Source organism: Clarias gariepinus, chromosome 17 (genome assembly GCF_024256425.1).
Source record: "Clarias gariepinus isolate MV-2021 ecotype Netherlands chromosome 17, CGAR_prim_01v2, whole genome shotgun sequence".
Classification (NCBI taxonomy): domain Eukaryota; kingdom Metazoa; phylum Chordata; class Actinopteri; order Siluriformes; family Clariidae; genus Clarias; species Clarias gariepinus.
The window spans coordinates 14,601,713-14,615,872 of record NC_071116.1 but is presented as its reverse complement, the minus strand read 5'-3'; the positions used below and the strand labels follow the sequence as shown (position 1 = coordinate 14,615,872).

Below are 14,160 nucleotides of genomic sequence, written 5' to 3'. Positions count from 1 at the left end.
TGTGGTTTGGTTTATTTTGGTGTGATTTTAAGTTTGTGTGCCTAGACATTATAATAAATCGCCTTTGAACATGAGAGAAACACTCTCCTTCTGTGTCCAATCTGTGCAATCTCGCTTCCTACTGTCAATATAATGGAGTTATAGTTTGGAATCTAAAGTCAGCTATTAACTGGGTTTACACTCACACTAACCTCAGGTCACTCGGTAATACAATAAAACCATTACCTTGACAAACCAAATGGTAGTTTTAACTGAAGAGTTACTTCACACAGCAAGCATGTGTGGGTAGTGCACAATCTAGAGTAGGGGTCGGGAACCTTTGGCTTGCGAGCCAGATTTGGCTTTTTTGATGGCTGCATCTGGCTCGCAGACAAATCTTTAATTTAAAAAAAAATAATGTAACAAATATAAAACATTCATAAGTTCCTTACCCATCCACACGAGTGTACAGTGGACAGCGCCGACCTGAGTTATGCCCCTGGTATCTCCGTCTGAGATTTTGAGCGACAAGCTGCTGACCTAAAGGCCTCAGACATGTGGGTGGTTTAACTTCAAGTCACTAAAAGAAAATTTGGAAAGACTTGCACGACAGCAAGCAAAGTTAGTGAGCAAACATAAGTGGGGAGAAATGAAAAAACTTCATCCTGCGGACCAGCTGATTGTCAAAACTTGGAACGCGCTTCCCGTCACATACCACACATAGCAGCGTGTGAGTATTGCTGTACTGACATTGTTTGGCTCTATGTATGCATGTGAGTAGTCTGTTTTACATCTAAAGAACATTAAGACCAACCTACGACCACGTTTAAGGATTTAAGTCTCAACGCCTGCAAGAAGCTTAACCTTACCACGTATCAACCAGACTACAAAGCCATCAGCAAAACCATGCAGCACCAGAAGTCGCAATAATGGTAAGAAGTACTTTATTCATCATTGGTTGGCAACAGCATAACAACGTTATTAAAAAGAATTCAGAGACTTATTGTACTTTAAAAGTGTTGAAAGTACAACAGTTCACAGTGGTGAAGTGGTACATGTCTGATTACAACAAACAGCCCCAAGACCAAATTTTCAAACTGATAATGCACAGAGAGGTGCATCCACAGCTACACACTAGCCAGGTGGTTTAGGTGTTCACCAAGATCTTCACCTGGGACTTCTTTCGGGTAAGTTACAGGAAGTCAGTGATTCAATGACTTAGACAAGTCAATCCAGTTTGAAACCAACATCCTCTACAATCACCCCTACATGTCACAAAACAGTTTAGATCTCTCTTTGGCAAGTGAATGAGCTGTATTGTAGGGTGACAGATTTAAATATTATGTGGAGAATGTTCTTCTGTCGCAAACTTCCTGTGTTCACATGAACTTTACCTTGCAAGTCTACCCCCACAAGTAAAAAATTAACACCTACCTTATCTCATTATCTTTTTGTCATCTCATGTCATGCAATAATTCCAGGTTTGCTGTAACTCTAAAATTGGTTTCAGAAACAGATGCTAGAGTTGATATATCTTGATCAGTACAAGCAAGGTAGTTGTTTATATTATTAAGATAATCTTAGAATGGTGTTTTTACTTTAAGTTCTACTTAAAGAATAAATGACTTTTTAGTTAGACTTATTATCCATGTTATTTTCTACCAGAAAGCTGAGTCTCAAACTCTTATGTTGTGCACCTTATAAATAGAACTGCTTTGCTTTTGTTTTCTAGCAGAATATAAACACACAGAATTGCACGGAATTAATTACAACACAGACAGGTCATCTGGGACTGTCAATCGCAGTCAGCTGTCATTAAAGCACAAACAACAGTCTACATTCTGTTGCACAGATCAAAAGAAAATATTTATTATTTTTATTAATCTTTTAAAATATATAATAAATGAAAGCACTATTTGAGCTGTAAAATGGTAAATAAATAAACCAAATAACTTATTCATTTACATGATACAGTAACTGTGGACAAACTCACGCCAACTCCAAGATGTGTGAAAGAGAAGTTGGTATTTATTCATGTAGTAAGTAAGAGTCACATATTTACAGGATAATATAATATAATATATATAGTATAATATAATATGGGCAGAATGGTGGCTTAGTGGTTAGGACTGTTGCCTTGCACCTCCAGGGTTTGATTCCCACCTCTTTGTGCATAGAGTTTGCATGTTATACCCATGCTTGGTGGGTTTCCTCTGGGTACGCCCGTTTACTCCCACAGTCCAAAGACATGCAGATTAGGCTAACTGGTGTTCCGAAATTGCCCATAGTGTGTGTGTGTGTGTGTGTGTGTGTGTGTGCCCTGTGATGGATTGGCACGCTGTTCAGGGTGTACCTTGTCTCCTGGTATAGGCTCCAGGCCCTCCATGACCCTGAAAAAGACTCTGAACAATTCACACATTTTCATCCTGTGTAGCATGAGTGAAATGAGTGCTAAATTCATTTAGAAATAATAATTATGGCAGACGACAGAAATACACGCTGTTCATTTAATTGTTAAACTCTTATATTTGAAATAATTTTGTATTGTTTAAATGCTGCCCTTGGTTTTTAGTTAAAAAAATAATGTTATAAGGAATGGGCTACATTTAATTATTCATTAAGCTTTTTGCCAAACTTTGCTAAGAATTGTAATAAAATATGGTTTAAAAATAACATAGAAACGGGATATTTATAAAATTGCATTTTCAATTAAATCGAGACCTAAGAATCGTAATATAATTTTGGGAGGTGATTAGTGATTTACTATAATATAATATAATTCAATATAAAATAAAATAATATAATATAATATAATATAATATAATATAATATAATATAATATAATATAATATAATATAATATAATATTTGTGCATTACATAGACATAGTTTCAGTTGCAGATTGCGGATAAACATGTGACTTTGCTGTGCTGTGACTTTCAATGCTCTATTTGGAACCATCTCATTTGCTATTGTTTCTTAGTTTTGACTAAATGATGTGCTTTAAAGTAAAGTAAATAACTAAGCAATACTTCTTCATCTGTAACAGTTATGAGACTAGACCTTTTTAATTTAATCAAATTTTAGTTTTAGGCTATAAACATGTATCCCAGGTTTGTTTTTTCTTTTCTTTTGTAAGCCTTTTCAGTATATTTCTCATTTCAAGATATTATTGGGCCTATCCGCAGATTTACTTTTTTAAAGTGGGGGGAAAATAAGAAACAATTTCTCAGTAGCTTTAGCATGAAAATTTTAAAGTATTTGATGGATGATGGATTTTGATACCAACATACATTTTGTTCTAGAATCCAATTTATTTTTACTTTTGGTAACTGCGACACATTAGCTTCCGTAATTTGCTGATATGTACTGGCGTCGCTCCACCAAAATAATAAACTCATATGTATGAGCCTTTCACCTATATAGTTGTTTGGCATACAAAAGACCATTACACTTTTACGAGGACAGGTAAAGTTTCCTTTGTGCGTGCATTACAGGTCCCAAGAGTTTATAGGTCGTCCACATCTTGCCTTGGCCTTTACAATTTCCTCTACCTGCCATCTCTTAATGACATTTCAGACTGTGGAAACTGCAAAACAAAAGCACTTTGATGTCTTTATATAGCATTCCTCCACTTTATAAGCAACAGTTACAGTACCTTCATTTTCAGCCCCTCAGTCGGCAGCTTAGAGGAGCTCATAACTATCGTTAGAACAGGGTTTGATTCCTGTTTTCAAGATTCAAGAATTTTATTTGTCGTCACATATATAGTTGTACATCTACAACACTAGTAAAATGCAATTGCAACAAACTCCAGACTGTGCACATTTTTAATAAATAAAAAAAGAAGACTAAAAGAATATGTATGTATAAAATAATAATAAGACTAAGAAGAGTATGATATAACTTGTATACAATATAATATAAATATATACAGAATAAGAGTAAGAGAATTTATTGGTCTCCGAAATTGTCATTATCTGACATTTAATGACCATTCCTACCCTGAACAATGAGTCCTTAAAATTTAAGTAGTTATATTAATTAATTTTAACAATTCTGTCAGTTCAGAAATGTAGTCAACAATTTTTATTGTTGCTTCATCTAAGTGTCGTCTGAACACGTGCTTCAGTGGAAGAAATTAGCCATTAGGAAATGTATATATACAATTGGAAGTGATGGAAACAGTGAGCTGATCTGATGAGTCATATTTTGCTATATATTTTGACAAGTGGTCGAGTGCTGCATGCACACTAAGGAGAGAACAGTAAATGCTTAACCCATACAGTAAAGGTGATCTGGTGGCTCTGCAATGCTGCGGTGGGCTTGTGTTTTTGTAGAAACTTTGTGTACTTCATTTGCCTTTTATCTGTGTTTTGTGTTTGTGTGTGTCCTGGCTAAATGTCATATCTCATTTTACATACAGGAAACTGTGACCACTGTAATCTACATCAGAGCCAACACTATTTATGTCATGCTGTATAAACCATAAGAATTTTGACAACAGTAAGTTTAGAAATAGGACCAATTAGGAGTGTTAGACAGTTTACAGCCTAAGAAATTTCGATTTTTTTCCCCCTTTTTTTTTTCCCTTTACCGAGGCTCCCAGCTTGAAAATGAATTTACAAAATTTTTTAGGTTTTTATACCAAGAGAGCTAACTGTTTACACTGTAAGATTTTTCAACATACATCACAAGAACAAATTCTTAATTTTATCGCCAATTGTTTTTTTTTTATCTACAATATAAAATTTTCACTATGCAAAGATGTTGAGCCTATTTTACTCATATAGAGCCTATTATTTGAAACATCTCATTTTATGAAAATAACAAAGAACAAAGAACGCTCTAGGCTGGGTAAACAGGATTGCATTTTTCTGTACATTCTGATAGAATTAAATAGGGATTGCATGTAAGGTACATCTTCGCATTCACTCACTTCCTGTGCTCTTCTAAACAATTCTGAACACTTCTCAAGTCCACCTCCGCACAAGTTAAAGGTTGTCACCAAACACATTTTTTTTCATTTGTATCATACGTATCACATCTCTTGTGATGTAATATCATTTGCATGTATGTTGCTAGGTAAAATACCATTAAAATAACAATATTTTAAAATAATATATTTAAAACTAGACACCTTCCAGATATAAGTCGAACCTTTGTAAATTAGGGCGTTAAAGATATATGACCTGAGAAATAATATCTAATAGATGTCCATGTACTGTAACCACCAACTGCCGATTCATGTTACATCTGAGATTAATGGCTTGTCTTTTTTTTAGGATTAAATTATTACAGATAATTTCTAGTATTCATTTTCAGATTTTCAAAAACTTGCAGATTTTCTCATACTGTATGTTGACATGCCAGAAACACTTAGCTGTGATTTATCCTTACATTAGGTGTCACATTTTTTTAACTAAGCAATAAACTTAGATTTAAATATGCCTAGCATCTCCTGGGCGCTTGAGTAAAAAAAAATCATAGTAAAATAAAAAACGTAGAGTTTTTGCACAAATAGGCGTCACACTTGAGGGTCTACTACACAGTTTCTGCAACCATAAACAAACTGTTGCTGACTTGCATTTTGCAAAAAGGAAACTGTAGCCACATGCCTTTCTCAGAGCTCATAGTCCTGCTTTATTTCGGGCTGCATGAGGCAGAATGATCACAAGAGGAATGAGTTCATAAATCCTGCATTGTCTACAATGGTAAGAAAGATGTTTTACTTTATCAGTGTAAAGTATTTCTTGATTTATATGTCAATAAGTATCAATTTAGTCTTTGTGATGTTGCTACTGTGTTAAAATACTTTTGTATGAATTGTATGAATTTGTAAAACAAAATACATTATCTGTAATTATTGTATCACCTAAATCATTATTTATGCAAAACATGCTTATCATATCTTTAATTCTGCACTTAAAGAAGCTTTAAACAATTTCTATATCACATGTAGACAACAGTAAGAAGCCGGTATATCTGCCCTGGTTGCATACTTCTATTAATTCCTTTAGGTAATGTACTTCTGTCTTCTTTTCATTAAGGTAAAAATGAGCATACTAAGAATTATGAGCATATATCTTTTTTGTATAAATAAAAAGATTACAACCATGCCTGAGCCTATCAATTTGAAATATTTGATTTAAGCAGTTGCTGTGTTTTGACTTGTAGAAAAACATTAGTATATATTTTTTTTAGTCATGAGTTTACAGAACTGCACTGAAGTCAATCAGACAGAACCCATCAGGGACCATCAGATCCATCAGGGACAGTCAACCACCATCAACTGTCATTACAACAAAAACAGAAGCCAACATCTTACAGTAAAGTTGAGAACAAAGAACAGAGTCTGTGAATACCTCTATTTTAATAAATCCTGGACTAAAAGTTTCTGTAATGACAACATCAGATTAATATGGATTCCGGAAACAGAAGAAATATCATTTCAGCTCATAAATCTTCAGATGAATAATTCAGGCATGTACACATGTACTTCAGTTGAACACATACCACCTCCTACAAGGTGTTTGAGACAGAAGAGGATATTCATTCATGTCAAAGGTAAGTGTGCAGGACAATAATCCCTAAACTAGGAAATCTGTTAAATTCTACTTGATTATTTCACAAATAATAAGGCAATATTGTATTTCATTATGTGTGCTTTTTTTATTTCTGTACAGTATGATAAGTTGTGACTAACTTTGCAATGTCTGGGGGGGGGGTGGTGTGATAAAGGCAAATGTTTTCACATCTACCCACAGATCTGGCAATAAACATCTAAGTTACATCATATCTAGTTGTTTTGAAATGCTACTCGCAATTTTCTAATATGGGCAAGATCTGGCATAGTATTTCACTTCCTAAAACGAAATACATTTTAAAGATCCTTAAGTATCTTTCTTTGTTCCATCGGAATATTTTAGGACATTTAGAATGATTAATAAATACATTCACTCATTTACGGTAATTAGTATGTTTATTGTACTACTGTAAACAAATGAGTAAAATAACAACTAACTAGTGTAATTAAACAATAAACAAACATTAGAAACCAGATGACAGAGATAAAGCACTGGCATGTACCTGCTATTTTTCACACATTATTTTCTGTGTAGGTTCACTGCAACAGCTTATTTGTAAGTACTACATGTAAAATCTTTGGGGTAATTATCGTCTTAAGGCACCAAATACTGCAGTATAATCCTGGTAGTTTTTATACAAATTACTAAGTATTTAAATATTCCACACGGATAGGGCAGGAATGTAAAGATTTATTTTAAAAAAAGTATCACTTTAGTTGAGTGATGTAAACACTCCCTTACTGAGCTCCAAATTACAAAAATTCAACCATTTTAAAAACAAAATGAATTTGCTTTTAAAATTCAGAGCCGCTGCTTCAGAAAGCCCACATAGACTTTGCGCTGTACATGGGTCAAGCTATCTCTGCTGGGGGAAAAGCTAATTAATCTGATTATTCATCCATTCATCATGGAAATTAGCATCCATACTCCACTGTTATTAAATGGTCCTTGGAAACTCATATAGGCATTACAGTATAATTGAATTAAAATGTAGCTACAGTATGTGGGTGGAAGTGGCACACGTGAAGTGTAGGATGTGATAACTTGTCTTTTTGCTTGTGTGTACAACATGTCAAATGCCTTGAAGATGCAATGCAACTTTTTTTTACTATGCCAATGACATTAAACCTTGAAATCTAGTCAGTCAAACATAAATAGCTTGCGTAACGCAGAACATTATGTAGAAAACAGAGGTCCAAAAGGACATCTGGTAAGGATGTTAAGGATGCCTTAAACTCTCAATATTTGTTTATGAAGCCTGACACTTACTGTATAATTACATAATTTTGTATATAATAACTTGGAGTAATTAGAACTACTAAATATTATGAGTTAAGGCAAATAAGTGAATGATTGTTCTTTTACACACACATCAATGCATCAACATGTCAATGAAATTCACTGACTACATCAACGTGAAGATTTAAACAAAAACATCTCCTCTGTCAAAAGATCTGATCAGAAGGCTATCATAAATTATGCGATATTTTTATTATAGACTGTGTATGAAGACAAAAGATATTTCCTACAGCAATTTTCTTTCTATTGTCTCTCTGCAGCACCTCCATTTGTATCTGTGTCATGTGTGAAACGGCCTGATGGAGTTCCCACAATGCTTTGTGTTGCCGAGGGCTTTTACCCTGCTGATCTACAGCAGGCCTGGCTCAGAGATGGAGAATATATCAGCTCCCCAAACATTTCACTTACACCTATATATAAGGAAAACCTCAACTCTGATGTCACAAGGAACTCCAGCAAAAACTCAAATGGGATTTATAGTGTCACATCGTACCTCCATGTGTCTTCAAACATAACTGTGTACTACTGCTGGGTTAATCACTCAAGCCTGAGCCAACCCACCGTGGTTAACATCTCCTTGACTGAGTGTACTGAGGGAACAGAGCCATTACCTGGTATAGATCTTTCATGATCTTTCATCTTTCAACCTTTGATTGTGCAAAACTTTATTGGTGCATACACTAGTGTATTTTTTTTTCAGGGGTTTTATCCGTCACAGGAATCACTTGTGGTTTGATGGCTACTGTAATGCTGATCTTTGCAGGATGTTATTATCATCTCAGTAAGTTTTAATAGCTTTCTTCATACAAATAATTCCTCTTGCACAGTTTGTGCCTTCATGATGGTTCTGTTACTAAGCATTCAAATCTGTTGCATCACTACTTAAAGACCATATTTGAGATCATAAAAGGAAACTGACAACTGCAATGTTGCATTTCTCAGCCTCTGTGTTTTAGCCATAAATTTAATGCTGTAACTTTGTTGCAGTTATTTTCAAAAATCTATAAATGACACTACAATAGTCTGTAGCTATTTTAAACTACAATACTCATCGAAAGTCTGGATTCAATGTTTATTTGTTTAATAAGTTGTTATATATTCTAGAATAATACTGGAGATTTTAAAACTATGAAATTATGTAATTAATTGACAACAACAGTCTTTTTTTGGACACAGCTTCTAATTACATGTTCTTTCCTAATTTTTATTTTATTTCAACATTGTAAAACAATGCCGAAGTCATCCAAAATAGGCAATAATCTCTTTTAAACAGTTGATATTGAAATGTCTCTGCTACTTGCGCTTATATTGGCTGTAAACTGAGGTGCTCTTAATTGGTGATTTTGGAGGCTGTCTTTGCAGCAGAGACAAGTGTTGGTCTTTCCTGGGATGGTCTTCATGAAAACTAGTTCCATCATGGTGCTTAATGAGTTTTGCAAATGCACTTGACAATACTGTTCTTGCAATATTCACGTCTTAAAATAACTGACTGATGTTGTTGTTGCTGCTGTAGTTAATTAATTACATGTGTGGTATTTTATAGTTTTGAAATCTCGCTATTGTTCTAGAATGTACAAAATAAAATGCAAAAAAACACTGAAATAGGAGGTGTGTCCAAAGTTTTGACTGGTACTGTATGTTTTAATAAATATACAGTATAAGGGGTGAGGATTGTGCAATATAGAGGGTTTTTTTTCCAACTAGGCAAACTAGGATATATGATGAACTGAATTTTATTTTTTTTAACCAACTATACAAACATGACAGCAAAAGTTTTTTTTTAAAGCGTTTATACAGGCAAAGAAATAGCACAGATACATATGATCACATACTTAGGTGTTTGTGGTTGTTTCTTTGACCAAAAAAGGCTGAATGAAGTCTGAATAAAAAATATGTGCATTTTGTAAGTTTGACACTTTTGTGATGTCATTCCCATATTCTGTTAGCAGTACAATTTATACGTTTTTAAAACTGATAACCTTGGTTCTACCTGATATATCCAAAAAATCAAAATGCACAGTTTTATATTTGAATCCATCCCCATCTAGAACCAGTTTTATTCCTGTAAAAGCATTTTTTAAATTAGTCATTAACCAGTGCTTTGTTGCCAGAATTGTTCAGTGCTGCTCAAGTTTTAAGGGTTAAAAAAGTTTGTGTGGACTCAAACAACTGTTATGCACCTGCTCAAAAAAATATTTGTTACTTAATTATAGACCTGGTCAAAAAACTCCTCCTCAAAATGTTATGCAATTTTTGACGTTCCTGCTGACTACACTCCCTTTCTGTTTACATGTATATTGAATCTTGAGGGAGCGTATGGGTGCATCGCATTAATTTCTGTGGCTGTGCACATGCAAACATCAAATGAGCGTAGGATAAGTGAGGCATCCTATTTCCTATCCATTCAATGCTCCATGTCCTATGTAACTTAATGAGCATAACCAGGACAACAGCAACACAAAGACAGTCCCAATACGATTTCCAGTATAATAAATGTTCTGCACTATATACGCTCACTGTACACTTTGTTACGAAACATCTTTACATCTGCATAATTATGATAAATTAAAAAATAATAATAAAAAAATTATTATTATTATTATTATTATTATTATTATAAGGTCAGGAGTTTAATGTTATGTTCACACCAAATATCAGAATAAAGAAAATGTGTGATCTTTGAATAAAAATATTTGATTGTTATTGTGGAAAGGTTGTTAGCACCAGAAGGTTTGCGTATTTCTGTAACTGCTGATTTCACTAAATATTCACACACAAAAATCTGTTGGCTTTAAATGGTCTATGTGAAAATGCGGGTGTAAACAATTAGAATGATCGAAAAAATTAACCGGCATGAGAAGAAAAGCGTGCACAAAACATCAAACATTGAAGTGGATTGGGCTAGAACAGCAGAAGACCACATTTAGTTCCACTTTTGTCAGCCAAAGACAGGAAGCTTGGTCTATGTTGAGGACAGACGCATGCAAAATAAACAGTTGCAGAGTAGGAACAAAAAAAATCACCTGGTCTTTTTCAAGTCTTCAGCTGTTCTAGCCTCATATTCTCATTCTAGGCTGACAGGATGAGAATCTGGTCTTCTCTCGTTCACCTCAAGGTTTAATGTGTTCTGAGATTCTTTTGATGTGCTTTTAGATGTTTGAAGTGAACATTAACAGAAGCTCTTGACCTGTATCTGAAAATCGTTATGCATTGTGGTGTTGCCACATGATTGGATGATCGGATGGAACTGAATATATAAGTAAGTGTAAAGGTTTTGCTGTTAAAGGGGACACTAAGTGCAGATGAATCCATAAAAATTCCCAAAATAATCTGGTTAAGGCAAAAAGAAACACCCGGAATCTATGTTCACAATGATAATTCCCCTTTATGTCAATATTTGATTAGTTTGCTGGAGATGGTTACACATGGTGCAGTACTTACATACTGTATGCTGCACGTCCATGCATTTAGTTTCATGGCAAAGAGCGTTAAATTAATCATTAATCAAACCTGGGGAAACTTACCTTAAACTGAAGAAGCTACGGTGAGTAGTGAAACATGTCTTCTAAATAAGAAAGAAGTCCAGTTGACATGACTCAACTTCCAGAAAACCTGGCGAAAGCAATTTGAGTAATTCCATATGGATACTGATTTTACTTTTCAGTTTTATACACCCTACAGTCCTACTGATAAGTCAAATTCAAGTTAAAATTTTACTCATCACAAACACAACCAAAACACAGTATGATAGAATTGCCCAATAAACATATATTTTTTAAAATAAAATAAAATAAAATAAAATATAATATAAGCAATATATAAAAATTATAAAGATTCTGGCTAAAAAATGTACAATATTTACAGAAGTTACCAAAACTAAAATGGAAAGCTATAAATTATTCAGGATTAACAGATGGTGCAGTAAGAAATTAAAGACTCTAAGGTATAAAAGTATAAGAATACAGAGTGAAAATAGTGTAAAAATATGTTGTGTTGGTATAATTTAAACATGAGTATAAAATGGAATAGTACAGATATGTATGTTAGCAGTGGTGTGGTTGTCCATGTTCCAAAGTTGTGGTATGCTTACCTTGCTTTACTCAAGTATGGATTCAATTTTATTTCCTACAGTGGAACCTTGGATTGCATATAAATATTTTGGAAGTGTGCTTGTTCAGTGTATCAAAGCACTCGTATATCTAAGCAAATTTCCCTATAAGAAATAATGAAAACTCAGATGATTTGTTCCCCAAAAATACTTATATAAAAATAATCAATACAAAATATAAAGGAAAAATAAAACAAATTAACCTGCAGTTTACCTTTGAAAAGAATCGTGACTGCTGTTAGATGAGAGCAAAAACAGGAGAAGGGGGCGGGCTACTGTGTAGGACGACTTTCACACACTGTGCGCGCACACACACACACACACACACTACCGAAATCACTTCTCAAAACAGACTGATCTCTCGCATTACTATAGGCTTTTTCACTTTTTCTTGCAGGACTAAGGGGCGGAGGTGGAGGGAGCGGGGGGGGGGGGGGGGGGGGGGGGGGGTGGTTGGGGGGGGTGGTTGGGGGGCTGGGTGGGGGGGTCTACTGTGTAGGATGACTTTCACACACGAGCACGCACACACACATGCACACACACGCTATCGGAATCACTCCTCTAAACAGAATTATCTCCTTTATTATCAGCCTACAGCCTTTTTTAAAAATATTTTTTTTACAGAGGCTGTTTTTGCAGTAAAGTTACTAAAAAACAGTCATCACACTTGGACATACACACACACACACACACATGGTACCAATTACTCGCAATCCAAGGTTTCACAATACATTGATGTCTTTGGCCAGGGAATATTCTCTGAAAACAGTTAAAATGTACAGTGCTAGAGAATTCTGAAAAAGCAAGCGTATATAATAAGCTTGCATAAAATTAACCTGAGAAAACGTGAAGAATGTATAAAATATGATTTACTGAATGTGTTGGAACTTGTGCTTACAGGAACAAAAAGAAAAAAAAGGACTTATTTTCAGTCTCCAGTAGAAGCACCACCATTGCCTGAGCCTGAGTCTCATTCTATACTGGGGACACTGGGGAACCATCAACCTATTTCACAGGTGTACTCAACACTGGGAAACGAAAAGCCTGTTGCACAGGAGTACTCAACACTGGAAAACTATCAGTCTGTTGCACAGGTGTACTCAACACTGGGGAACCATCGGCCTGTTCCATGCAGAAACAATAGCGATGACATTGCATCTTACTCTCCCTGATACTCACTAAAGAAGCAAATCCCTTAAAAATTGTACTCAATTAACTTTTTCCAAATCTGTGACAAACTGATTCTGCATTTCACCATTTTGAAAACTGTCTCATGCAATTTCAGTTAGGAGGAAATAACACCATGTCATTTATTCTTATTATTGTCCATGCTATTATTATTATTATTATTATTATTGAAGTGATTTTTGTCATTGTTATTTTTATTGATATTGTCTTTTTTCTTATTATTATTTCTTCCCTTCTCATCAAAAAGATGATTATTAGTCAATGTCTTCACACACAGAAAAATAAAAATTCTGAATTCCTAGTTATCTTTTTTTTAATATTAAGAAATGTAGGTGCCTCAGTGGCATAGTGGTTAGCACTGTGGCTTTGCACCTCCAGGTACTCCAGTTTATTGCTACAGTCCGAAGACATGCAGATTAGGCTAATTGGCATTCCCAAATTGTCTGTAGAGTGTGTGTGCCCTGTGATTGACACCCTGTTCAAGGGTTCTACCTTGCATCCAAAGTCTCCTGGGATAGGCTCCACGTTCTCTGCAACCCTCTACTAGATAAACGGTATAGAAGATGAATAAATTAATTAACTATACTGAATGAAATTAAATAAATTTTAATACATTTAGATTACTAAACTTTTCTTTCAGAAGCAAATATATTATAGTTGCTGAACATGGTGAAAGAGAATGAATGGGAAATAAATACAAATGTAACAATCCTGGTCTCTATGATTGTATATATATATATATATATATATATATATATATATATATATATATATATATTCTTTTTTTTTTTTTTTTACTATCAGCAATGATGGGAATTTCCCACTCTGCATTCCTCTTTGCAAATATGCAAACCACATAAACAGAGTAAACAGTATAAATGGCATTCAGCATAAATGACTAATTTCCTGGCTAGGTGTGCACAATCTGCACATGTACGTGTTTTCTGATCTTTTCTATTTCTGCCTTAGATCTGCCCCAGATCTCCTGAGAGCCCCTGCT

General features: G+C 34.5%; 1 protein-coding gene across 3 annotated transcripts; it reads left to right on the top strand.

Moving 5' to 3' along the window:
- Window positions 1-5,244: 5,244 nt before the first annotated feature.
- On the top strand, window positions 5,245-13,823 carry LOC128505434 (tyrosine-protein phosphatase non-receptor type substrate 1-like). Of its 3 annotated transcripts, XM_053475844.1 has the most exons (7): window positions 5,245-5,692; window positions 5,941-5,998; window positions 6,197-6,307; window positions 6,394-6,545; window positions 8,125-8,478; window positions 8,565-8,645; window positions 12,873-13,823. In XM_053475844.1, exons 4-7 carry the CDS (start codon window positions 6,449-6,451, stop codon window positions 13,142-13,144), a joined length of 804 nt encoding a protein of 267 aa, XP_053331819.1. In that variant the 5' UTR covers window positions 5,245-5,692; window positions 5,941-5,998; window positions 6,197-6,307; window positions 6,394-6,448; the 3' UTR covers window positions 13,145-13,823. The 3 variants fall into 3 exon arrangements, with proteins under 3 accessions (XP_053331819.1, XP_053331816.1, XP_053331817.1); XM_053475841.1 differs by having other exon boundaries at window positions 6,183-6,545; XM_053475842.1 differs by lacking the exon at window positions 5,941-5,998 and having other exon boundaries at window positions 5,670-5,692; window positions 6,183-6,545.
- The last annotated feature ends 337 nt before the right edge of the window (window positions 13,824-14,160 follow it).

Coding starts and splice junctions, on each gene's coding strand:
- LOC128505434 (XM_053475841.1), top strand. CDS start 5,636: ATGAGGCAGAATGATCACAAGAGGAATGAGTTCATAAATCCTGCATTG. Junction 5,693..5,940: donor ATCCTGCATTGTCTACAATG/GTAAGAAAGATG, acceptor TATCACATGTAG/ACAACAGTAAGAAGCCGGTA. Junction 8,479..8,564: donor GGGAACAGAGCCATTACCTG/GTATAGATCTTT, acceptor TTTTTTTTTCAG/GGGTTTTATCCGTCACAGGA.